Below are 24351 nucleotides of genomic sequence, written 5' to 3' on the forward strand. Positions count from 1 at the left end.
AGCCTGGTGAGGGTCTGCCCACTGGACAGAAGTCCCACAAAAGGCTGCTCTGCGGCCACTGTTGTGGGCTGAGGGTTAGGGAGAGGGCAGACTTCCAGATGCCAAGGGCACTGAGAAAGTAGGGTGAAGACTCCAGGCTGGTGTCCTGAGGCCTGTGCCCAGGAGAAGCCCTGGATGCAGCTGGCCCTCCACTCCTGCCAGGGAAGGCTGCATTTGGTCTCCTAGGGCTGGCACAGGCTGGGCATTCTGCGCTGTACACAGGGGGCCTGGCTGGGTGAGCTCTGTGGGGACAGCGTCTACCCTGCCACTCTTTAGAAGGCAGGGGCTGGTGCAGGCACTGTTCTGAGCTCCCAGCAAGGTCTCATGGGCTGGGAGAGGGGGCTTCTCCCTTGAAGAGCTGGTCAGGACCCAGAAGGCTGAGCCTGGACTCACTTCAGAACAGTGGGAAACCAAACTGACAGGTGGGCCTCCCCCTGGACCCTGACTGGGCCGTGAGGGAGGATGCAGTGAGGGCTCACTCCTTGCTTGGGCCTCAGGGACTCGGGAAAGCAGGGGGCTAAGGGGCTTTGGAGTCTGCAGCACCCCCCAACACTCACCAGCCTCTTACCCGCCTCCAGCCATTTCCCCAGGGCTTAGGAAGCCCCTCTAGTTGTCCAGACTGAGTTCATTGTTTTTTTGGCTGACTTGTGTGTGTGGACAGGGGCAGCCCCCCAGGGTTCCTCCCCATGGGCCCACCTGCTCACGGCAGCCCACAGTGCAGGCACGGAGCCACAGATTCACACAAGGTTTATTGACAGGTCTGTAGGGGCAGCTGTTACCCACGAGGACCTCGAAAGGCTGGGTGGGTGCTGGTGGGGCTGGGGACCCTCAGGGCTCAGGCTGGGAGCAGGCTGTGGTCAGGACTGGCCTCTTGGCTGGTTCTGACGTGGGGCTGGGACAGGACAGCAGGAGTGCCCTGGGGGGCCATGCAGGAGGCTGCCCTTTTGAAACTGCCCAGGTCCCAGGCCCCTGGGTGGTTTGGCCTGTTCCACAGACCAGGGGAGGGCTTCGAGGGTGGCAGGAAGATCAGGGGGCTCTGTGGAGAGACTCCTGTGGCCTCAGGGGCCGGTCACCACCTGGGCTACAAAGAGGACCTTGTAGGTCTCCTTCACATCCCCCCTGAGCTGCAGCAGGGCCGACGCCATGAGTGGGTGGTCCGGCTGGAAGGGGAGAGGTGGGAACAGAGGGGGATCCTCAGTCAGGGGGCGCAGCAGGCACGTGTTTTCTCTTGGCGGCACTGCCCACCTCACCCACTGAGGCCCCCCAGCCCTTTCCTGGTGGGGAGAGGGCTCCCAGGCACCCACATCAAAGTCGATGGGTGGCGTCCAGGAGATGCTGATGGCCTTGGTCTGGCCGCGCTCTACAGAGCCTTTGGAGGGCTCAATGGTGAAGCCCTTGTGCTGCAGGGCTGCGATGTTGTCCATGCTGAACTCAACAGTCTGCAGGCATTGGTGCTGTCAGCGGGCAGGCGGGCGGGTACAGCTCCCGGGAATCAGCAACCCTGCCCCCGGCCCTGACCAGCAGGCTGCCCACCCCTCAACTACAGACAGGCAAGGCCAGCAGAGGCCCGAGCCACCTGGGCAGTGGTGGCTGCACAAGTACCAGGGAGGCCAGGGCAGTGCTGTGGTCACCTTCTTTGCGGACAGCTGGGTAGTCCGGATGCAGCCCACCTGAAGTTCTCGGGTGGCAGGTGGGGCCTGGGTGTCTGGGTCCAGCTGCGCGTAGTCCAGGGTCACCAGGATGGGCTTTAGCTCCTCCGCTTCTGGAGAGGGAGGGCCTGGCGGAGGTCATGGGGGTGGGGGTACCGCGGAGGGAGTGCGGGGGTGCCCGGGGTCAGGTAGGGATCCTCTGAGCAGGGCTGGCCCACTAGCCTTGCCCCCACCTGTGGGCGATGTCTCAGGTATGCCTGCCCTCCCTGCAGACTCCAAGGGCCAAGGGTCCTTTTCTGCCACCCTGCCCACCTCGGGGCTCTCTGCCCTCAGAGGGCTCACCCTCTCTGTGCTCCAGGTCAAAGGCAGGGATCACGGTCAGGGACTCCACGGGCACGTCCAGGGGGTCTCCGCCCTCCACGAACATCATGTGCTCGCGGGCTGCGCCCTTCAGGAGGATGTGGTGGGACACTTTCTGGGGGCAGGAGCACAGCGGTTTGTGACCCTGCGTGTGGGGCTCTGGGAGGGGGTGGGGCTGTGATGTGGGCTTGTGGGACCCCAGACGTTGGTCTCTCCACCTTATGACCCTCAAGCCGATGTGGAGCACCCCCAGGCACCAAGCTCCAATGTGGGGCCGCTCAGGCAGCCGAAGGGCTTGGACAAGTGGACGTGTGGTTGGGGAGGAGGGGTCCAGGCTGGGTCAGAGTCCTGCCTTTTCAAAGAGCACGACCTGCAGCCGGTCAGAGAAGTACAGGCTTTCGTGGTCTGGGCTGAAGGTCACAGTGAAGTCCTGAGCCTTGCCAGGCTCCATGATGCCCTCGACCGGGACCACGCTGAATACACTCTGGCCACTGTAGTTCTGCGTGCCTGAGGGCAAGGTGGCCAGGCTGGTCCGGATCCCCCTGCAGCGCCCAGCACCCCCTGGCCACCCCCTTCCATGGCCCACACGGTCTCCCCAGCTGGCCAGCTCACCCACAACTTCCGTCCTCTGGTCAGGTGAGGCCAGGAACTGTGGCAGGCAGTGCTGGTCTCTGCTCCTGGAGGAGAGGCTGTCCAGCTGCATGGAAAACTTGATGGGCAGCAGGGAGTTGTTCTGCAGCTGCGGGGAGCAGAGCCAGGTCACTGGGGCAGGTGGGCTGGCCAGCCGGGGAGTGGGCCACTGCTGCCAGGTCTTAGCCCCCTCCTGCCCCGTCAGGCTCAGGCTAGCCTTCAGCTGAACCAGCTTCCCACCCTAGTTCTCTCTTGCCTCCCCCTCTTCCCAGGAGAATGCTGCATCCCTCTGTAAAATATCCCATGGATTTGGGCCCTGGGGTCTGCTGTCAGAACCCGGACTAAGCTAAGTAAAGAAGCAGGGATCCCATTGGCACATTCAGCCCAAGGCCGCCTCAGATGCGGGGGAGCAGAAAAACCTAGGTCTGCCTGCCTGCGTGGGGGTAGGAGCCCACATGACCCCTTGTCGGGGATGGCCCAGGCAGATCCCATGCCGAGGTCCTGGGGCAGAAAGATGGGAGCAGTGAGAAGGCCTGGCCAGCAGCGGAGGGGCGGAGGGAGGGGCGTCCTCGGCACCCTCTCCCCACTGGCTGGAGGGGCCAGTGGAGTGATAGCTGCTGGGGGTGGTGGGGGAGGGGGTGGATCGGAGAGGCCTGCGGCTTTGCTGGCTCTGTGACTGAGGCAGCGTGGACCCCTCCTGAGAACCTCTCCCAGGCAATGGGAAGCACCAGGCCCCGCCACATGCTTTACCTTGAAGCCCAAGGAGACAGACTCTCTGGCGATCACATAGCCCATGTTGAGGACATCACCTTCAATGGAGCATGTGATTGTGGACGCCACACCTGTGCCCATGAGGGCCAGGGAGAGCGTGCCTTTCTTGGTGATGATGTCCAGTGTTTCTTGGGCCTGCAGAGACCACGTCCCTTAGCATGAAAAAGACCTGGCAGAGGCAGGTGTGGGAGCTCTGTCTTGGAGCAGCTGGGTCAGGGCGTGGGGGACCTGAGATGGCTGGGAGCTCCCTGGCCGCCACCTCCTCTTCCTTCCAGCAAGAGGCCAGGGCCCAGGAGGACCAGTGGCTCCCAGGCCCAGAGTGCTGGACGGCATGCAGAGCAGGGAACAGGGCTGCAATGGAGCTCGGGTGGGCTGGGACTCACCAGGACACTCTCACGTGGGGAGAAGGACAGATCTAGGACCTGGGTCTCGCCGGAGGGTAACCTGATGGTGGGGTTCAGCAGGACGAAGGGGCCATCAGGGTTCAGCACGGAGTACTCCAGCTGAGGGCCCAGTGTCAAGGAGGGGGTGAGAATGGGGCCGCAGCCCTTCACAGTCCCCTTCTCTCCACCCCGCCCCCCTCGCCCCTGCTACAAGCTGCCTGGGCGGCATGGCAGGATACGTCGAGATCCTCAGGGGAGATGTTCTGGATGGAGACCTTCTTTATGCCCCGGTGTCCTGAAATGGGGGGTCAGGTCACAGCCCCAGGTCTGGGGGTGGGTGTGGGAGCCCAGGTGAAAAGGGGTGTACATGGGGGCTGGGCTCCGATGGGTGGGGGTGTGCATGGGGGCTGGGCTCCGATCAGGACACACCTGCAGCGATGTCGCCGAAGTTAATGATGGTCTTGCCTTTGTCAGACGTCACCACGATAGATGGCGCCACCGCTGGACACCACAGCTCCAGATACAGTGTGTTGTGGGGACTGGGAACGGCGGGGATTTGCTGAGGGCAGGGCAGGGACCATGTGCCCTGCCCTCCCAGCCAGACCCTGAGCCGCCCCACCGGGATCTGGGTGGCTGTTGGCAGGGAGATGACCACCCCGCCCCCCTGCCCAGAGGACTGCACCTGAAGCTCAGCGGTTCTGTCCCCTTCCGGTCTTTGGTGTCACCACTAGCAACAACACAGGGAACCACAAACTTGTCAAACTTCCCCTGGAAAGACCTGGTCAGGGAGGCCTGTGCCGACTGGTACTCTTGAGAGCTGGAACAGAACCGGCAAGGTGCACTCATGCCCTGTCCCACACTGCCCCCAGCACCCAGGAGGCTGTGCCCTGCCCTCCATGGAGGGCTCTGTAAGGCCACACCTGCTTCCCAGGGCCCTGGGCCAGAGGGTACGGGGCAGTGGGGGTGGCAGCCTGGGGGCCACGCTGTGGCCCAGGTTGTGGTTGTCACAGTTTTGTCTGACTTTTGCAGCCAGACTTTGTCTGGCTTTTGCATCCCTTCCCTGGTCCCTGTGGGGGCCTCTCCTCTCCCAGGGTACCAGACAACTGAGTTCCTGGGGCCACAGCAAGGGTCTAGGGCTGACAAGTGGCTCAAACCTGTCAGAGCTGCCCGGAACTCATGTGGCAGCTGGGGAGGCTGGGCTGCTGAGCTGGGAACATGGGAGTCAGGGGCTCAGCGTCCTCCAGCCTCTGGACTGAAACTTTTCACAGGGGCCCTGGGCCCAGGGGAACTGAGGGGAGCAGATACCCAGGACAGCAGAACCTGAGGGGCCTCAAGGCAGCTCCTGGTTCCAGCTGTGCCTGAAGCCAGCCACACTCAACTTGCAGTCATAAGGCCCTGGAGCATAGGGGGACATCTCTGTGGGGCAGGAGGTGGGGGCAGCCTTCTCTCGGGCCCACCTGGATGCGAGGTCCTCCTTCTGCACCTCCGGGGGCTGGGAGGCTGAGGCCTGGAGCAGCCGGTCTTGGTTCTGCAGCCGCAGCATTGAGAAAGATGGTCTCCGCTGGTCCTTCCTCTGGGTGACCGTCTCCTTTTGGGACTGCCAGGGGGAGGCTGGCTGTGGTGTTGCCCTTGGGACTCTGCTGGGCTGGCAGACTGTCCAGGGCAGGAACCGGGAACCCAGACCCCAAGCAGCTCCTTAAGGGTGACCGATGACAGGTGTGGAGACCCCTGTGGGCTCATGCACCACCCCCAGTGTCTCTCTTCCACATTAGGAAGGGGAGGCACAAGGTGAGGCAGAGGGCTGGCCGAAACGGGGGTTCTCACCCTTGTGCCCTGACCCCATGCCTCGCTGCCCTCTGGCAGGCTGAAGGCATGTGCCCCTTCCTTCAGTGTGTGGTATGATAGCAGGGGTGCTTGGACGCTGAGGAGTAACCACTGGGGGCCCTTGCATCTGCAGGGCAGCAGCGGGTGGGCGGGGCTCTGGGCCATGACTGCCCAGCTGTATCGGATGCCCCTTCTGGGCAGGAGCCTAGGGCAGCTGCTTCTTCAGGCCTGAACTCCCTCAGGTTCACAGGCCCTTTGATGTTTTGTCTGTTCCCCGTCACTGTAAGCACAAGCCCCTGCTGAGCAGTGCAGAGGACCTGGCCTACCCTCCCAGACCACCCTGGTGGACCAGGATCTGGGGCTCTTCCCTGCCTGGTGATGCTCTCAAGAAAGGAGGGAGGGGCTTTACCAAGAAAAAGTGCTAACCTCTTAAAACACACCTAGTGCTCCGTAAAGTGTTCCCAGGACTCCTGCCCCGTAACCCTGGGGGCCCCCAACCTCAAGGCGGGGTGAGGGTGTTTGTTCCCAAGCCTTTGTGCAAGGGCCTTACGCAAAGTGGGCAGCCCCAAGCCCCCCGGCCCCCTCCCCACCATGCACCGATTTGATCTCAGCTTTTCTGCTCAGGGCCTGGAAGGCCTCCTGGTGGATCAGCTCGCTGGGCAGCACTGGTCGGAAGGCCACTCGGACCAGGCACCTCTGTGGGGGGAAAGGTTCATGCTCTCGGACATGTTGGGGTCCTCCCCATCAGGGAGGTCCTGTCTGATCTCTGTCCCTGGTAAGCTGGGTGGCTGCAGGCATGATCACCAGGCCCCTCTCACCATATAGGGGGAGGGTCCCTATGATGGACCTGGCACACTGCCCACAGTGGGTAGCAGTGCACAGGGCATGAGTGAGAAGGGAAGGTTCATGTGCAGGCTCTGAGACCCGGGGGTGGTCCCTGCACCACCATCTGTCCCCACGAGGGGAATGGCAGCCCAACCCCAGGATGACCCTGGGCCCCACAAGGGCTCCCTCACCATAGCCTCCCCCGTGGCCTGTACAGCAAGGGAGCGAGGGGGAAGCTCTTAACAGCTGCAGTAACCCCCTGGGAGAAGAGAACCATTTCTTAAGCCTAATTTGCTCACTTTACTATGATGAGTTTCTGTGACTGCAGGGCCTGCATGTCCCTGCCCACCCTCACTCAGTCCCCTCACAGTGCCTATCACCCCCACATATGAAGGCATGGAAGTAAGCTCAGAGATGCTGTGAGGGCCCCGGGGAGTCCCTGCCTTGAGGTCTGGCTCTTTCTGTTTCATCAGGAGAAGCAGAGGTGGAAAACCCTGTGCTCCTGGTGACCAGGTGCTGCGCAGCCTCTGTGACCATCTGCTGTGACATCCAGGGCTGCACACCCTCGCTTGGTCTGAACTGATGGAGCCCCCAGCCAGGGGCCTGTGGGGTCAGCTGGGACCAGGCTGGACTATGTAGAGGGCAGGAGGGCCCCCTCAGCTCTGATGAGGATCCAGGTTGATCTCTACTATCTTGTCTGGTTGAACCACCGTGGTCCAGGGCGGGCAGAGCCAGGCCCTGCCCCCACCCCCCCACAGCCCACCTGTGGGGCTCGCACCTACCTTTCCTGGCCACACGGTGCCCACCAGGGGTGAGATGGTGATGGGCGAATCTGGGGGCAGCAGGAACTCAAAAGACGTGGGCCCCACAGGAAAAGCGTCCTCCGAGCCAATGTGGGGCACTGAGTGGGTCAGTGAGTTCATGCTCAGGTGGGAGTTGATGACATACAGGGTGGCCACAGATGTGTCGTACAAGGGGGTGGCTGCAAACTTGATCTGGTAGTGGGACAGCTCCAGGGGCGGGTGGACACCCACGGCCCGGCATGCCAGCTTGAAGCACCTGGAAGCGACAGCATGAGTGGCTCAGCCAGGGGCTGAGCAAGGTGGTTTCTAACACAGGGACGCCCGGGACCAGGACAGCAGGAGTCACAGGGTTGGTTTCCCACCCCGTTAATGAGTTTTAGTCAATTTCCAAAATACCATCTACTCCTGTGCACATTTGTTTTTTATTACTCAAAAATGCTTCATTTTTATTTAGCTTTCTGACTCTGTGCTTATGCTTTCAATACTCTCACGATCTGCTCCTCAGTAAGGAAAGCGTGCTTGATCCTGTCACGGACACATTTAGTACACATGGAGCCATCATAGACAGCTGACGTATTTCTTCATTTCAGACAACCTCATGAGAACTTTAGGTCTCACGGCCTGAACGCCTCTAAGTTGGCCCGGGCACACACCACATGTGGATTTTGTTGCTTTCCCAACCTTCTTGGTATAAGTGTAAACAATTCTATTACCAGGGGTTCAGGACAGCTTGGTTTTGTTAGAGGTTGTATTGTGGCACAGCCTACAGTGGTATGTCAGATGCTGCACCATCCTGAATGCCTCTAGATGCTGTCCTCGGAAGAAGCCCCTGTGCACATTTTAACTGGATAGTTAAAATTTTCATCACAAGTTTAAACAGTTGCAATGGAAGTTGCAATGGAGGTGTCTGATTTATTTCCTTAAATATTCAGTGATATTTAAAAGGGCTTCCCAGGTAACTCAGTGGTAAAGAATCTGCCTGGCAGTGCAGGAGACACAAGAGACATGGGTTTGATTCTTGGGTTGGGAAGGTCCCCTGGAGAAGGAAATGGCTATCCACTCCAGGATTCTTGCCTAGAGAATCCCATGGACAGAGGAGCCTGGAGGGCTACAGTCCATGGAGTCACAAAGAGTTGGACACAACTGATCACAAACATATGCATGACATTTAAAAATAAAATGACAGAGCTTCCCTAGGTGCTCAGAGGCAAAGAATCCACCTGTCAGTGTAGGAAATATGGGTTTGATCCCTGGTCCAGGAAGATCCCACATACTGTGGAGCAACTAGGTCCATGTGCCTTAACTATTGAGCCTGTGCCTTAGAGCCCAGAACCACAGCTACTGAGTCCACATGCCCTAGAGCCTGTGCTCTGCAGCAAGAGAAGCTGCCACAATCAGAAGCCCGTGCAACACAGCTAGAGAAAAGCCTGCACAGCAACAGAGACCCAGCACAGCCAAAAATAAATAAAATTTAAAAATGAAACTGATCAATTACTTTTTAAATATAAACATGGGAATCTGTATCCCATAATGAATGGATTCCTGCCATTATCCATTTAAAAAACCCAGATATTTGGAATTTTAACAGCTAGAAAGTTTACATTCCATATTTCTTTGAACTCCTGTTCCCATGGCACTCTTGTCATAGAATTTTACCATAATTTCATATATTTTAATGCTTTATGAGGTGATGTCGATGACCCTGTCATTCTTGTCCATAACAAAAATGTATTCATATGCTGAAATATTTCAGTGTATATTTCCGTGTCCTGTAAGCACAGGCTCTAAATAGTTAAAAAAAAAATCCTTCTGGGTGGAGAAGTCATTGAGGCTATTATTAGAACTCAATTAATAGAAAAAGCATAAATGTGTATAATAATGAAAGTCGCTCAGTCGTGTTCGACTCTTGCGACCCCATGGACTATACAGTCCATGGAATTCTCCAGGCCAGAATACTGGAGTGGGTAGCCTTTCCCTTCTCCAGAGGATCTGCCCAACCCAAAAATCGAACCCAGGTCTCCCACATTGCAGGCAGATTCCTTACCAGCTGAGCCACAATGTGATGCTTATTACATACAAAAATAAGTGGTGCTTGGAGTCACTTCAGGAAGGTGCCCATGAGGGCTGTGGGTTTGGCCTTGCTCAACTGACCAGAGAACAGGGGACAGCTCCGGGGCTGTGCTTCGAGTCTGTCAACCCTGCAACCCCTTCCTTTACATTCTCGCTTGTCCCTCTGAAGATCTCCCTTGTGGTTCTCTCATGTTCTGCTCCACTTTTCTTTGAGAAAAGGCTGTCCGGGGAATTCTCCGGGGCTAAGACTTCACTCCCCATGCAAGGAGCCCAGGTTCAATACTTGGTTGGGGAATGAGATCCTTCATGCTATAACTAAAGGTCCCACTTGCCACAATTAAGACCCGGCCCACCCAAATAAATAAATAAATAAATAATAACAACAACAAAAAAAGACTATCAGGTCCAATCCCCCAGGCTTAGCTTGAGAGTCCCTTGGACTGCAAGGAGATCAAACCAGTCTGTCCTAAAGGAAATCAGTTCTGAATATTCTTTGGAAGGACTGATGCTGAAGCTGAAGCGCCAATACTTTGGCCATGTGATGCAAAGAATTGACTCATTTTGGAAAAGACCCTGATGCTGGGAAAGACTGAAGGCAGGAGGAGAAGGGGACAACAGAGGATGAGATGGTTGGATGGCATCACCGACTCGATGGACATGAGTTTGAGCAAGCTCTGGGAGTTGGTGATAGACAAGGAGGCCTGGAGTGCTGCAGTCCATAGGGTCGAAAAGAGACAGACACGACTGAACTGAATTGAACTGACTGAGCCACAGTCAGCTCCAGGCCTTGTTTTCGCTGATTGTATAGAGCTTCTCTATCTTCGGCTGAAAAGAATATAATCAATCTTATTTTTGTATTGACCATCTGGTGATATCCATGTGTAGAGACATCACTTGTGTTGTTGGAAAAGGGTGCTTCCTATTACCAGTGTGTTCTCTTGACAAAATTCTGTTAGCCTTTTTCCTGCTTCATTTTGTACTCTTAAGGCCAGACTTGCCCGTTGCTCCAGGTATCTCTCGACTTGCTACTTTTCCAAACTCCTGTGATAAAAAGGACATCTTTTCAGTGTGGGTTAGTTTTAGAAGGTCTTGTAGGGCTTCACAGAACTGGTCAACTTCTTTGGCATCAGTGTTTGAGGCATAGACTTGGATTACTGTGATGTTGAATGGTTTGCTTTGCAAACAACCCGAGATCATTCTGTCCTTTTTGAGGTTACACCCAAGTACTGTATTTCAGACTCTTGTTGACTATGAGGGCTACTCCATTTCTTCTAAGGGATTCTTGCCCACAGTAGTAGATATGCTGCTGCTGCTAAGTCACTTCAGTCGTGTCCGACTGTGTGTGACCCCACGGACGGTAGCCCACCAGGCTCCCCCGTCCCTGGGATTCTCCAGGCAAGAACACTGGAGAGGGTTGTCATTTCCTTCTCCAATGCATGAAAGTGAAAAGTGAAAGTGAAGTCGCTCAGTCGTGTCCGACTCTTAGCGACACCATGGACTGCAGCCTACCAGGATCCTCCATCCATGGGATTTTCCAGGCAAGAGTACTGGAGTGGGGTGCCATTGCCTTCTCTGTAGTAGATATAGTGGTCTTAGAATTAAATTTGTCCATTCCTATCCATTTCATTTCACTGATTCCTAAGATGTTGATGTTCATTCTTGCCATCTCCTGCTTGACCACATTCCTAAGATGTTGATGTTCATTCTTGCCATCTCCTGCTTGACCACATCCAACTTACCTTGATTCATGGGAACATTCCAGGTTCCTATGCAATATTGTTATTTACAGCATCTGACTTTACTTTCACCACTAGATACATCCACAGATGAGGGTCATTTCCACTTTGGCTCAGCTGCTTCATTTTTTCTGGAGCTGTTTCTCTGCTCTTCCCCAGTAGCATATTGAACACTTTGAATGTGGGGGGCTCATCTTCTGGCATCATATCTTTTTGCCTTTGCATACTGTTCATGGGGTTTTCATGGCAAGAATACTGGAGTGGCTTGCCATTCCCACCTCTGGTGGACCACATTTGTCAGAACTCTTCACTTTGATGTGTCTTGGGTGGCCCTGCACGGCATGGCTCATAGCTTCACTGGGTTATGCAAGCCCCATTGCCATGACAAGGTTATGATCATGAAGGGACATCCCTACTAGTTATGATAACTGGAAGTTTCTATAAGAGGATTTAAACTTTGCATTTGATTTCCCTCACGGTTATTGGACTATTCAGATTTTCTCTTTTTCTCCATGTCAGTTTTGGTAAGTTTTTGTTTTTTAGAAAATTGCCCATTATATCCAAACTGTCACATTTACTGGTGTAAAGTTGTTCATAACATTTTAAAAAAATTTTTTTCTGATGTTTGTAGGATCTTTGATATGTCCCCTTTCATACCTGAGATTAGCAATTTGTGTTTTTCCCCTTTCTTTAAAAAAAAAAAAGTCTTGATTGGTCTTGCTAAGAGTAATGAATTTACTAATTTCTAGAACAGACTTTTAGTTTTATTGTTTTCTTTTTTGGATATTTGATTTATTTCACTGATTGACACTGTTATCTTTATTACATTCTTTCTGTCTACTTTCTTTGGGTTTAATTTGCTGTGCTTTGTTCCCAGTTCTTGAAACAGAAGGTTAAATGATTGATTTTGCACACTCTCTCCTCTTCTTTATATGCATTTGGAGCGAGGAACTTCCTGCTAAGCACTACTTTTAGTGGTTCACAAGCCCTCCAACTTAACATGTCCATGAACATCCTTAGATGTGTTCATGTGGTTCAAGTACTCCCATAGAGTTGGGGAGAAAAGCAGAAACAAGATGTAGATCGCCATGTGGATTCTGACACCACCCATGTGACCGATGTGGGGTGTCACGCCCCCACCCCATCCTCGGCCTCAGCCACCTGCGGCTCCCTTGGTGTTAGGGCTGAAGTCCCACATCCTAGGAACCCCTCTTTCCTGGACAGCCTGACCTGGCTGGTCACCCTGCATTTACATAAATTTAGGTCTCCTGCATTCAGGCAGATTCTTTAATGTCTGAGTCACCAGGGAAGCCCCAGGAACACATATAAACAATAAATATGCCAATAGGAAATGAAAGTCAGACATCCCGAATTCAGAAGGACCCTGCAGATTCTGGCAGTGGGAGGCTCTGGGGAGGGAGGGGGTCCGCATGTCGCTTGCTGCAAGCAGATGATCTATTTCTGTAACAAAGGGAAACCGGAGGCAAACATGATTAAAATGTAAGAGCCGCTATTGTGGGTGGAGGGTACAGCAAGCTGGTACTGGGATCCTCTGAACAGAAGGGAGGGCTTAGAGGAGGTGGCCCTAAGGAAGCTGCTGACCCCCACATACTGAAGAGGGCACCCCAGAGCCGTGAAGGAGGGAAGTGTGAACTGGGTTCTCAAAGCTGAGGAGAAGCTATCATTTGCGAAAATGAGCAGTGGGAAAGGAGCCAGCTCAAACCACAAATAAAGCTGTTAAAAGAGAAAAAGGGAACAGAATAAATAAAATTCATATAGACAGTAAAACATACCAGAGAGATGTGCCCATAAGAGAACTGAAAACTGCAATGTGATCATTCAAAGTGAGCTTAACAGACTTGAGAAAATAATACAACATATGAAAAAACAGATCAGAATCACAAGAAGTCAGAAGTGAGTGATTAAAATTTAGGAAAGGGGACTCCCCTGGCAGTCCGGTGGTTAGAGCTCTGCACTTCCACTGCAGGAAGAGTTGGATCCCTGCTTGGGGGGCTAAGATCCCACAGACTGTGTGGTGTGGCCAAAACAAAAAACCCACAAACGACCCAGGAAAGAATTACAAATAAAAGAAATTTAGAAACTCAGAAGGGAACCATGAATAAAGAAACCAGGAAGATAATTCTTTAAGAGAAAGAAGAGATAAGAGTGGAAATATCTTAAAAAATTATGAGGGACTTCCTTGGTGGTCCAGTGGATAAGACTTCAGGCTCCCAGTGCAGGCGGCCCAGGTTCCACCCTGGTCTGGGGGCTGGATCCCACATGCCACAACTAAAGATCGTGCGTGCCACAACGAAGATTGAAGATCCCACATACCACAACTAAGGATATTTGGGCCAGAGTGAGGAAAGCAGGAGAGACTCCATCTTGAAGCTTGTCATGCATCTTAAAGACAGGATGTAAACTGGGCCTGAAGCCTGCCCAAGAGTGAGGAAACTGTTGCTAATGAAAACCAGGTCTCCTGGAGACTTCCCTCCCTACAGATGGCAAATAGAGTTTGCAGTTGAGGTCAGGCTGCCCCTGTTAGGTTAACCATGTAGATATTCCCCCTTGATGCATACTCATTGTCTCCCCTGACTTTAACCTTAATTGTTTGTTCTCCCAGCACATACTTGCTGTAAAACTCAGTCATATACAACAAAGAGGTTGCTAACAGGTAACCAGTCATGTGGTGGAAGGCGGGTAATAAAACTGGGCCTCTCAGAAACATCAGGGCACTTGTTGGGAACTGATTCCCCTTGGACCCGCTGGCAAAATAAACCATACTCCACTGTCCTGAGTGTCCTCTGAGGTGTGTTTGAGACTCCGGATTCCACAACAAGGCCTGGTGCACCCAAATAAATAAAGAAATCATATTTTTAAAATGATGAAAAGGATCAAGAAAAAGTGGCAAAAGTGAACAAAGCAGACAAATCATTATATTTCTTTCAGGAGGCTCCCAGGAGGAAAACTGAAAGACAAGAATAAAGCAAATGTTTTAAGGACCAAAATTCAAGGAGACTGAAAGTGAAGTCGCTCAGTCGTGCCTGACTCTGCGACCCCGTGGACTGTAGCCTGCCAGGCTCCTCTGTTCATGGGATTCTCCAGGCAAGAATACTGGAGTGGGTTGCCATTTCCTTCTCCAGGAAATTCAAGGAAGTGTTCCTGAAATTAAAAAAAAAAAGATTTGAAAAGCACCATGTACCTGAGAAAATCAATTGATAACAACCAACACAAAGTGTGTTCTTATAAAATTACTGGATTTTAGATAAGAAGTTGTTGTTCAGTCACACAGTCATGTCTGACTCTTTACAATCCCAAGGACTGCAGCAGACCAGGCTTCCCTGTCCTTCACCATCTCCCAGAGTTTGCTCAAACTCACATCCATTGAGTCGATGATGCCATCCAACCATCTCATCATCTGTTGCCCCTTCTCCTCTTGCCCTCAATCTTTCCCAGCATCAGGGTCTTTTCTAATGAGTCAGTTCTTCGCATCAGGTGGCCAAAGGATTGGAGCTTCAGCTTCAGCATCAGTCCTTCCAATGAACATTCAGGATTGATTTCCTTTAGGGTTGACTAGTTTGACCTCCTTAATATCCAAAGGACTCTCTAGAGTCTTATCCAGCACCATAGTTCAAAAGCATCAATTCTTCAGTGCTCAGTCTTTTTTACGTTCCAAGTCTCATATCCATACCTGACCACTGGAAAAATCAGAGCTTTGATGATAGGGACCTTTGTCGACAAAGTGATATTTCTGCTTTTTACTAGTCTGTCTAGGTTTGTCATAGCTTTTCTCCCAAGGAGCAAACATCTTTTAATTTCATGGCTGCAATCACTGTCCACAATGATTTTGAAGCCCAAGAAAAATGAAATCTGTCAGTTTCCATTTCCCCCCCTCTATTTGCCATGAAGTGATGGGACTGAATGCCATGATCTTAGTTTTTTGAATGTTGAATTTCAAGCCAGCTTTTTCATGCTCCTCTCTCACTTTCATCAAGAGGCTCTTTAGTTTCTCTTTGTTTTCTAACATTAAGGTGGTGTCATCTACATATCTGAGATTACTGATATTTCTCCTGGCAATCCTGATTCCAGCTTGAGCTTCATCCAGCTTGGCATTTTGAGTGATGTACTCTGCATGAGCAGGGTGGCAATATACAGCCTTGATGTACTCCTTTCCTAATTTTGAACCAGTTCATTATTCCATGTTTGGTTCTGTTACTTCTTGACTTGCATACAGGTTTCTTAGGAAGCAAGTAAGGTGGTCTGGTCTTCTCATCTCTTTAAGAATTTTCCACAGTTTGATGTGATCCACACAGTCAAAGGCTTTAGTCAATGAAGCAGAAGTAGATGTTTTTCTGGAATTCCCTTGATTTCTCTATGAAGAAGTAAGTCCCTTAAGTACTGGGTTGCCATCAGACTTGTACAGACACATTTTATTCCAGAAGAGAGTGGATACGCTAATGTGTTAGTATTTAAGGTACTCAGGAAAGAAAAGGTTTTTTTCAGGTAAATAGACTTTCAGGTGTAAAGGCTGTGCAGAGTGTCCCCAGTGTGAGGGGGTGGGCTCTGCCCTCTGCTACTGTCTTAAGTGATGCCGCTGGAGTGACTGGAAGCCCTTCAGCTTCACGCTGTATCTCACACCTGATGCAATGATTCATCAAAGTAAAACATAAATGCACAAGTAGGATGTAAATTTGTAAAATTTTTAGAAGAAACCTTTGTGACTTTAGGTTAGGGAAAAAAATTCTTAGATATGATACCAAACTCAAGATCCAAAAACAAAAAGTTGATAAAGAGGACTTGTTGTTCAGTCAGTCAGTCATGTCCAACTCTTTACAACCCCATGGACTGCCACATGCCAGGCTTCCCTGTCCTTTATCATTTCCTGGAGTTTGCTCAAACTCATTTCCATTCAGTCAGTGATGCCATCCAACCCTCTCATCCTCTGTTGCCCCCTTCTCCTCTTTCCCTCAGTTTTTCCCAGCATCAAGGTCTTTTCCAGTGAGTTGGCTCTTCACATCAGGTGGCCGAAGTATTGGAGCTTTAGCTTCAGCATCAGTCCTTCCAATGAATATTCAGGACTGATTTTCTTTGGGATTGACTAGTTTTATCTCCTTGCAGTCCAAGGGACTCTCAAGAGTCTTCTCCAACACCACAGCTCAAAAGCATCAATTCTTTGGCATTCAGCCTTCTTTACATCCAACTCTCACATGGCTACTGGAAAATCCATAGCTTTGACTATATGGACTTTTGTCGGCAAAGTAATGTCTCTACTTTTTAATATGTTGTCTAGGTTTGTCATAGCTTCTCTTCCAAGAAGCAAGCGCCTTTTAATTGTGTGGCTGCAGTCATCATCTGCAGTGATTTTGGAGCCCAAGAAAATAAAAGTCTGCCAGTGTTTCCATTGTTTTTGCATCTATTTGCCGTGAAGTGATGGGACCAGATGCCATCATCTTTGTGTTTTGAATGTTGAGCTTTAAGCCAGCTTTTTCACTCTGCTCTTTCACCTTCATCAAGAGGCTCTTTAGTTCCTTTTTGCTTTCTGCCATAAGGGTGGTGTCATCTGCATATCCAGGCAATCTTGATTCCAGCTTGTGCTTCATCCAGTCCGGCATTTTGCATGATGTATGAGATCAAACCAGTCAATCCTAAAGGAAATCAGTCCTGAATATTCATTGGATGGACTGATGCTGAAGCTGAAGTTCCAATACTTTGGGCACCTGATGCGAAGAACTGACTCACTGGAAAAGACCCTGATGTTGGGAAAGATTGAAGACAGGAGGAGAAGGGGCAACAGACAAACTGAACTGAACTCTGCATATAAGTTAAATAAGCAGGGTGAAAATATACAGCCTTGATGTACTTCTTTCTCAGTTACTCAAAAAATTTTGCTTTACGAGAAGACAGTGTGAAGAGATTGAAACATGCCAGAGACCAGGGAAATTTTTTGCAAATCTGACAAGAAACTTCTATCAGAGTATATAAATAACACTCAAAACTCCATAAAAACCCCGATTTTAAAAAATAGACAAAAGACCTGAAAATACTTTTCACTAAAAAGATACATGGATGGCAAATAAGCTCCAAGTTGTCAGTTGTTGGAAACACAAGTTAGTAAGACACTGTCACACACCTCTCAGGATGCCTCTCCATCCAGCAGACAAGGAAACCTGACATTACCCACAGCTGGAAGGGGTGCAGCAGCCAGACACCCGGACGTTATGGGGGAGAACATAAAATTGAAAAGAAACTGACGCTGTGACCTGGCAACTCCCCTCCTAGACACTAAGCCATAGGCGATGAGAACTTGGGCTCACACAGAAACCTGCTGGGGACCTGTGCCAAACTCAGTGTCCTTCGCAGGTGGGCTGCACGGACACGTCTCCAGGGGGTGGGGGCTGTGGCAGGGGCCATGGGGGAGGGGAGGCAGAACATGGGCTTTGGAGCCCTGGCATCCAGGTAGGGGGTGGGGCGATTCAGCTCAGTCTTCAAGGTAGAGCCAACAGGCCTTACTGAAGACTTAGCTGTGAGACTGGAGGTAAGGAGTCAGGACAGGGTCATGCTTGTGGCTGGTGCTCAGGCGGCGGTGCTGGGCACGGGCCCAGCTCTCAGGTCTGGGAGTCTATGGGCAGCCACGCTCTGTGGGGGGCAGTGGGGTGGGGGTGTGTGTGCCACTGGGTCTCTCTGGACTCCCGAACACTGCTTTACTCCCTGAGGCCTCATAGTTTTACCATTGCTAGCATTTCCAAGGTGGCTCTTGGATAAGCTTTTGGAAATTTCAATTTATTTGTAAATAGTTCTTGAAGAAAATTAAATGCTCATTCAATTGACAGACATCTAAGGAGCTTCTGCCATAGGCTGGAGCCCATTCTGGGCATTGAGATTACTTTGCAACCCCCTTTTCTCATGGGGCTATTTTCCAGAGGCTGAAAGAGTTGTGAACAAGCCCAGGAGGGGCCCAGCCCAGGGTGGGTCACTAGAGCCGAAGGGAAGGGCGGGTGGTGGGGGCCGCAGCTGTGCAGAGGCTGTGCCTGGGTTTCCTCCAGGGGTTCTCGCTCTGCACTGGCTCCTTAAAATCACCACCTGTAAACCCCTTCCAGCTTCCAGCCAGGACCAAAGAGCAGACAGGAGAGGAAGGGAAGGAGGGGGCAGGTGGGCCAGCTCCACAAGGGGTTGGCCTGACACCAGGAGGCGACTGAGAATCAGCAAGAGCTGGCCCTCGTGCCAGACCCTGTCATCCAGTCCATTTCCCCTTGCCCCCTGCCTTCTCAGCCCCAGTTCTCAGGGTGGACACGGAGGCCGGGGACCAGTCCATCACACAGTGCATGAGGGCGGGTGGGGCTTGTGCCCAGGGGATGCTCTGCACACTCATGCATGCTCACAGGTGCATACACACATGTGCACATCTCACACACCTGCAAGGTGGGCCTGGATCCAGGTGTGCGGACCTAGGTCGGAGCTTTCTGAGATCGGCACTGCCGCCCAGCCCTGCAGTCAGCCTGGCTAGCCAGGGGCTGCCAGTCCCAGCTGGCTGCCCAGGCCCTGCATGCGCCCCTCCTGTCAGGCTCACCGGTTAATCTCTGACTTGCAGATGAGCTCGAAGTTGTACTCCTTGGCCTTGGTGGGCTGAAAGATCACATCGAGCTGTAGTGTTTCCAGTGGCAGGATTGTCCCGAACCCGTCATTGGGCTGGATGTCCACAAACTGGCAAAAGGAAGATCATGGATGGGAAAGCAAAAATGAGGTGGCCTGTTGGGGAGTGCCACGGGAGCAACATGGACGGGCGTGTGGCAGAGCACAAACAAATGTGTCTGGTGACATGTATGTAAATGTGTTACATGGGTGTGAGTCTGTCTCTGTGTATGTGATCATGTGTGCAAGTGAGTGCATGTGAAAGGGTGGTGTTTTTGTGTGTGTCTGCACGCATGTGAGCACAGGTATGTATGTGAATGTGTGTATTCATGTGAGCACAGGTATGTGTGTATGAGTGTGTGTGCATGCATGTGAGCACAGGTGTATGAGGGTGTGTATTGTCTGTACACGTATGTGAACACAGGTGTGAGTGTATGAGTGTATGTGCATGTGAGCACACATGTATGAGTGTGTGTATGAGTGCTTACATGCATGTGAGCATAGGTATATGTGAGTGTATATATGTATGCATGCATGTGAGCACAGGTGTATGTGAATGTGTATGCATGTGAGCAGAGGTGTATGTGTATACATGCATGTGAGCAGAGGTGTATGTGAGTATATGAGTGTGTGTGCATTTGAGTACAGGCATGTGAGTACAGGTGTATGAATGTGTGTATGAGTGTGTACATGCATGTGAGCACAGGTGTATGTGATTATATGGATGTGTGTGCATGCATGTGAGCACAGGTGAGTATGTGAATGTGTCTGCATACATGGGGGTAGACAATGGGTCTCTGGTGGGGCAGCCCGGAGGACTGATGGAAGCCAGGCCTGGGCCTCTCTTGGCTGCCCTGCAGGGCCAGGCAGACCAGAGTCTCAGGAAGGGCGGGAGGGCAGAGAACTCTGGGTGCTGTGCGTGCAGCAGGTGGAGAGAGCTTGAGAGGGGCAGGGTGAGGTGGGGACAGTCAGAGACCCTGGCTGAGATGCCTGGGAGTGAGCGTGGAGTCTGCAGGTGGGTGAGGCCTGGCCAGGCACCAGGACTTAGGGTAGCAGCCCCTCGTCCCTCACTGCCCAGTACCTCCCACTCTGACCATGTGAGCGAGGCACCTTGGGGAGTCCGACGAACCCAAACTCCTGAGGCAGGAGGGAATGATTGCAGAGGCTGATTTGGGTCCTGATGGCCTCATAGATGGTACAGTAGCCAAAGTCCAGCCCTGCGGGGCTGAGCTCCAGGTCCGAGGTAGTGACTACAGCATGGACAGTAAACCCCACGGGTTTGATCTGAAGTGCAGAGGGCAGGGCCATTCGGTCATTGCGGTCAGTTAGGGAAGTGTCTCCAAAACTGAGAAGAGCACCAGTCCTGCTGTGAGCTGGCGGCTGACTCTGCACCTTTCACGGACACACCTGCTGCCTGTTGGCCTCAGCATGGCACGGGCAGCACAGGTGGGCAGGGGGCAGGAGGGTACATGTGCACACACATGTGCATCGGTGCATCTGCATGTCGGTGCATTGTGAGCTCACATGATGACATGTGTACCGAGGATGTGCACACCCTGGACACCTGGGTCTGGACTGTATGAATGTGAGGGTCTGGGTGCCCCAGGGACAGCCCCGCCCACCCGGGACAGCACTGGGGCCTCTCTGATCCACAAGCCCCTCCCTCCGTCTCCCCTGTGCAGGGGCTGCTCGGGCAAGACCGGGGGCCAGTGAGGATGGGCTCCAAGAGCCAGGCCAGAACAGCTCTGCTCCCCCAGGGTGCCCGGCATCCAGATGAGCCCCACACAGACCTGGTCAGCCACCCGGATAGTCATCGGGGCCTCCAGAACCCTGGTCTCCTTGTCAAAATACTTCCCTGCGTCTTCTGGGAGAGAGTGTCTGCAAGAGACACGCAGCACTTGAATGTTCTTTTCTTCTTTATATTTGAGAAATGACAAAAGGCTCAACTGTAAGGGTGCTAGAGCCACGGGGTACACACAAGGTCAGAAATACAGGAGCCTGGGGCCGGGTTCCTGCTGTGACTCAGGACCCCCTCCACCCGGGAGGAGCGGACCCCCGCTGGGCCCATCACCTGGGCAGGAACTTGAGCTGCACTGAGTAGGACGACAGCGCCTGGATGTAGCCAGTCTCAGGCAGGAGCTCCATGTGGCCCCGCAGCTCCTTGCACACCTCGAACTTTAGGCGCAAGGCGGCCTTCGACCTGCAGCATCCAAGGGAGGGTGGGACAGCGACTTGAGGTCAGTCCTTACCCCACAGGGCCCAGCACACCCCCTCCAGGCACAGCCCCCACCCTCCACCCCCACTGTCGGAGTGGCTTCAGAGCCCTGCTCACAGGGGAAGGTTTTCCTGAAATGATATTGGCTGAGGAATCCTTACAAATAAAAACATCACACCTGAAAGTCACCCCGGTCGGTTCTCAGAACCTGAGTGTTTTCTGGGAAGCGCCTCACAGGCCAGGGGTCAGGAGAGGGGGCCCTGTTCCTCCTAGAGTTCTGCCCTTCCCCGCTCAGGCACAGGCTCTCTTGCAGGACTCTCGGGAGGCCCCAGGTGGCCAGGCCTTGGTCAGTGAAGACAACTTCCTCAACTTTTGTCCTTGCTTTCAACTCAGGACCAGCCGGAGAAAGCCAGGTGTGCTCCCAGTCAACCACGTGGGTTGTCCCATCCTAGCCAGCCCTCAGGCCACAGCCCAGTCAGGACGCCCCCTCCCCACCTGCTCTCCAGTCTCCAGAAAGAGAGGCGGTGGGTGAGCTGCCCCAGGCCTGTTGAGGAGACCACCCCCGGGCCATCAGGGATCCCGGGCCATGGTCCAGAGCCTCTCAGGCCTCCCAGTGTCTCCTTAACTGCCCGGGATGTTTCTCACAGTACCTCTGCATGGGGAACCCAGGGCAGATCGGGACCCTGAGTGACCCGTGGGCTCCTGAGATCACAAAGGAAGGTCTCTCTTCTCTCAACTTTGACCTCTGGCCCCAGTGTCACCCAGCACTGGATGTCCCCTACCATGCAAGGTGTTCAGACTGGGCCCTCCCACGCTGGTTTCTGCTGTGGCTGGGCTCCCCTCAGGCAACTACAACTAGGGTCTTTGTGAACTCACTCCCTTGCTACCCCTGTACCCATAAAACTGGTAATAACATTGAATTCTAAAATCATTCAACAAACCTAAGAGGTCGAGTGTGTGCCTCAGGGGACAGGCTGAGAAAGCACAGCTCCTGTGCTCCGTGTCCCCCCACCCACCCCAGGGGTGGACACACTTTGCATGAAGGTAAATTGACCAGACCCCATTAAACCCTGGTTTCCCGAACAATCCGTCTGAACCCTGCTCTGAGACCCCAGCCCCCGGGAAAAGCAGGTCCTCCAATGTTTGCAGCACTGACATCTGGGGACCCAGCAGCTGGCAGGTACCAGCCCAATTGCACCCAGGCTGACATCACCCCCACCTCCGGAGAGAAGCAGGACCCTGGGTGCAGCAGCCGGCCAAGTACACCGGTGTATTTGGTTAGTGAAGATCCACTAAGCTCTAACTGTTGGGTTTGCCTCTTTTTTCCACTTAATTGAACTTCAGTGTAAAAAAAAAAAAGGGGAGAGTAAAAAAGAAATGACAACCATGGTGTCTGGACACCTTTGCAAAGCTCTGTGCATGAAACATGCTTCTTTTCTCGGAACTCCACCCATGTTCCTTCAGAGGACTAGCCCCCTCTCCTGTCTGTGTCTGCGAGGGGCCTGACCTGGCGTGCAGGGTGCTGACCCCCCACAGACAGGGGTGATGACACCGATTTATCCTTGTGGTCCTAGAAGTCAGGTCCAGACACCGTGTCCCACAGCTGAAACCTAGCTGCAGGCAGGGCTGGTTCCCCCGGAGGCTCCACAGAGAACGCTCTCCTGGCTTTTCCGGTTTCTGGAGACACCACGTCCCTTGGTTCGTCGCCCCTCTTCCGTTTTCAAGGCCAGCAGCCCAGCACCTGTTAGTCTCTGTCTGATGCTGACCCTCGGGCTTCCATCCTATGACGGCCCTGGAGTTCCAGTGGGGATCCCCACCTTGAGGTCTCAGATCTCACCCAGCCAGGGCTCACCGTGTGTGGACGAGGATCGAGTCCTGGTACAGCCGGTCGTACATGCAGATCTTCAGGTCCACGTTGGGCTTTGGCACCCAGACAGGCACATCGATAGCCACACCGATGACTTTGAAATATAACTGAATTCGAATACAAAAATCCAACAACACGCATGTTCATCAGCAGAGCAGGCGGTGCTTGTGAGTGCTAACACAGAGCTCAGAGCATGGCCTGTAATTCTTACAAGTACCGCATGCCCAGTTGTGTCTGACTCTGTGCGACCCCAAGGACTGTAGCCCGCCGGGCTCCTTTGTCTATGGGATTTTCTCCAGGCAAGAATACTGGAATGGTCTGCCATGCCCTTTCCCAGGGGATCTTCTGAACCCAGGGATAGAACCTGTCTCTTGCATCTCCTGCATTGGCAGGCGTGTTCTTTACCACTAGCGCCACCTGCGAAGCCCCAGCTCTTACAAGTATCAGAAGGTTAATAATTAAACTGGCCAATGGGACTTCCCTGCTGGTCCAGTGGCAAGACTATGCACTCCCAGTGTGGGGGATCCGGGTCGGATCCCTGGTCAGAGAACTAGATCTCACATGCCACAGTTAAGACCTGTTGCAGCCAAATAAATATTAAAAAAAATTACACTGGCCATGTTTTTGAGATCTACGGCAGTTTTCACATTAGATCTTTTTTTTTTTTTTTTTAATGCACAGAGCTCTATCTATTTTTTGGTCGTGCTTTGAGGCATGTGGGATCCTAGTTCCCTGACCAGGAACTGAACATTGGCAGTGAGAGCTCAGCATCCTAACCCCTGAACCTAGCCACTGAACTTCCTAACCAGGGAAGTCCTTCACGTCATATAATTTTTTTAAAAAAGTCTTTATTGGATTTGTTACAATATTGCTTCTGTTTTATGTTTTGGTGGGTTTTTTTTGGCCACGAGGCATGTGAGATTTTAGTTCCCCGATCAAGGATCAAACCCCACATTCCCTGCATTGGAAGGTGGATTCTTAACCGCTGGACCACCAGGGAGGTCCGCACATCATATAATTTAAATAATCCTGTTTATTTTCAAAATTTTTAAACATGAGAAGGTAGACTCATATGATGGGTTTTCACAAATGTGTCACGCAGCTTCCTAAATATCCACATTTTTAGCAGTTTAGAAAAAGCCTTTTGCTACAGAATCGTGTGTCACACAGGCTGTGCACATGGCCAACACAGATGGAAGCTCAGGTCTCTCAAGGGCCCAGACACAGAGGTGCTTTTCCCTGAAGTCAGACCCCGAGTCCTGGTCTCTGAGCTGGGCTTTGTGGGTGTCCTGCCAGGTGAGTGTGTGCACAGCAGCTCCCCCAGGGTAGCACCAGGGACCACCAATCCACAAGACTGGGTGGGGGAGCCTTCCTTCCTACCACCTGCAGGACTGTGACCTCAGAACACAGCTGGACCAGATCCAAGGCCACTGGGTCGCCAAAACACACAGCCCATTTCCAGAGCCAGAGACAGACTGGACAGAATAAACAGAAAGCAGGTCCAGGGAGATGGAGCTGCTGGGGCAGTCAGGAGAGGGTCTGAGGACAAA

The 24351-nt window shown here is 52.6% G+C and overlaps 1 protein-coding gene and 1 pseudogene across 5 annotated transcripts in view; both read right to left on the reverse strand.

Annotated features, from left to right (window-relative positions):
- Window positions 1-769: 769 nt before the first annotated feature.
- The window catches only part of CFAP74 (cilia and flagella associated protein 74), an 86034-nt gene continuing 62452 nt past the window's right edge, over window positions 770-24351 (reverse strand). The window contains exons 22-40 of one of the 5 annotated variants that reach the window (XM_040264045.1): window positions 22787-22908; window positions 20791-20919; window positions 20510-20597; window positions 19830-20003; window positions 18658-18791; window positions 7264-7540; window positions 6254-6352; window positions 5290-5429; window positions 4515-4649; window positions 4262-4371; window positions 4072-4127; window positions 3833-3952; window positions 3429-3584; window positions 2661-2787; window positions 2401-2555; window positions 2031-2163; window positions 1671-1801; window positions 1344-1478; window positions 770-1199 (exon numbers count right to left, since the gene is read on the reverse strand). In XM_040264045.1, the coding sequence (XP_040119979.1) occupies window positions 1098-1199; window positions 1344-1478; window positions 1671-1801; window positions 2031-2163; window positions 2401-2555; window positions 2661-2787; window positions 3429-3584; window positions 3833-3952; window positions 4072-4127; window positions 4262-4371; window positions 4515-4649; window positions 5290-5429; window positions 6254-6352; window positions 7264-7540; window positions 18658-18791; window positions 19830-20003; window positions 20510-20597; window positions 20791-20919; window positions 22787-22908 (2523 nt within the window). In that variant the 3' untranslated portion in view covers window positions 770-1097. Of the gene's footprint in view, window positions 1200-1343; window positions 1479-1670; window positions 2556-2660; window positions 2788-3428; window positions 3619-3832; window positions 3953-4071; window positions 4128-4261; window positions 4372-4514; window positions 4650-5289; window positions 5430-6253; window positions 6353-7263; window positions 7541-18657; window positions 18792-19829; window positions 20004-20509; window positions 20598-20790; window positions 20920-22786; window positions 22909-24351 lie in introns of those variants that run through there. The other 4 variants (XM_040264047.1, XM_040264046.1, XR_005725065.1 and 1 more) reach the window with 4 other exon arrangements.
- On the reverse strand, window positions 7731-8152 carry LOC120880645 (annotated as a pseudogene).

This window comes from Oryx dammah, unplaced genomic scaffold, assembly GCF_014754425.2.
Source record: "Oryx dammah isolate SB20612 unplaced genomic scaffold, SCBI_Odam_1.1 HiC_scaffold_21, whole genome shotgun sequence".
Lineage (NCBI taxonomy): Eukaryota > Metazoa > Chordata > Mammalia > Artiodactyla > Bovidae > Oryx > Oryx dammah.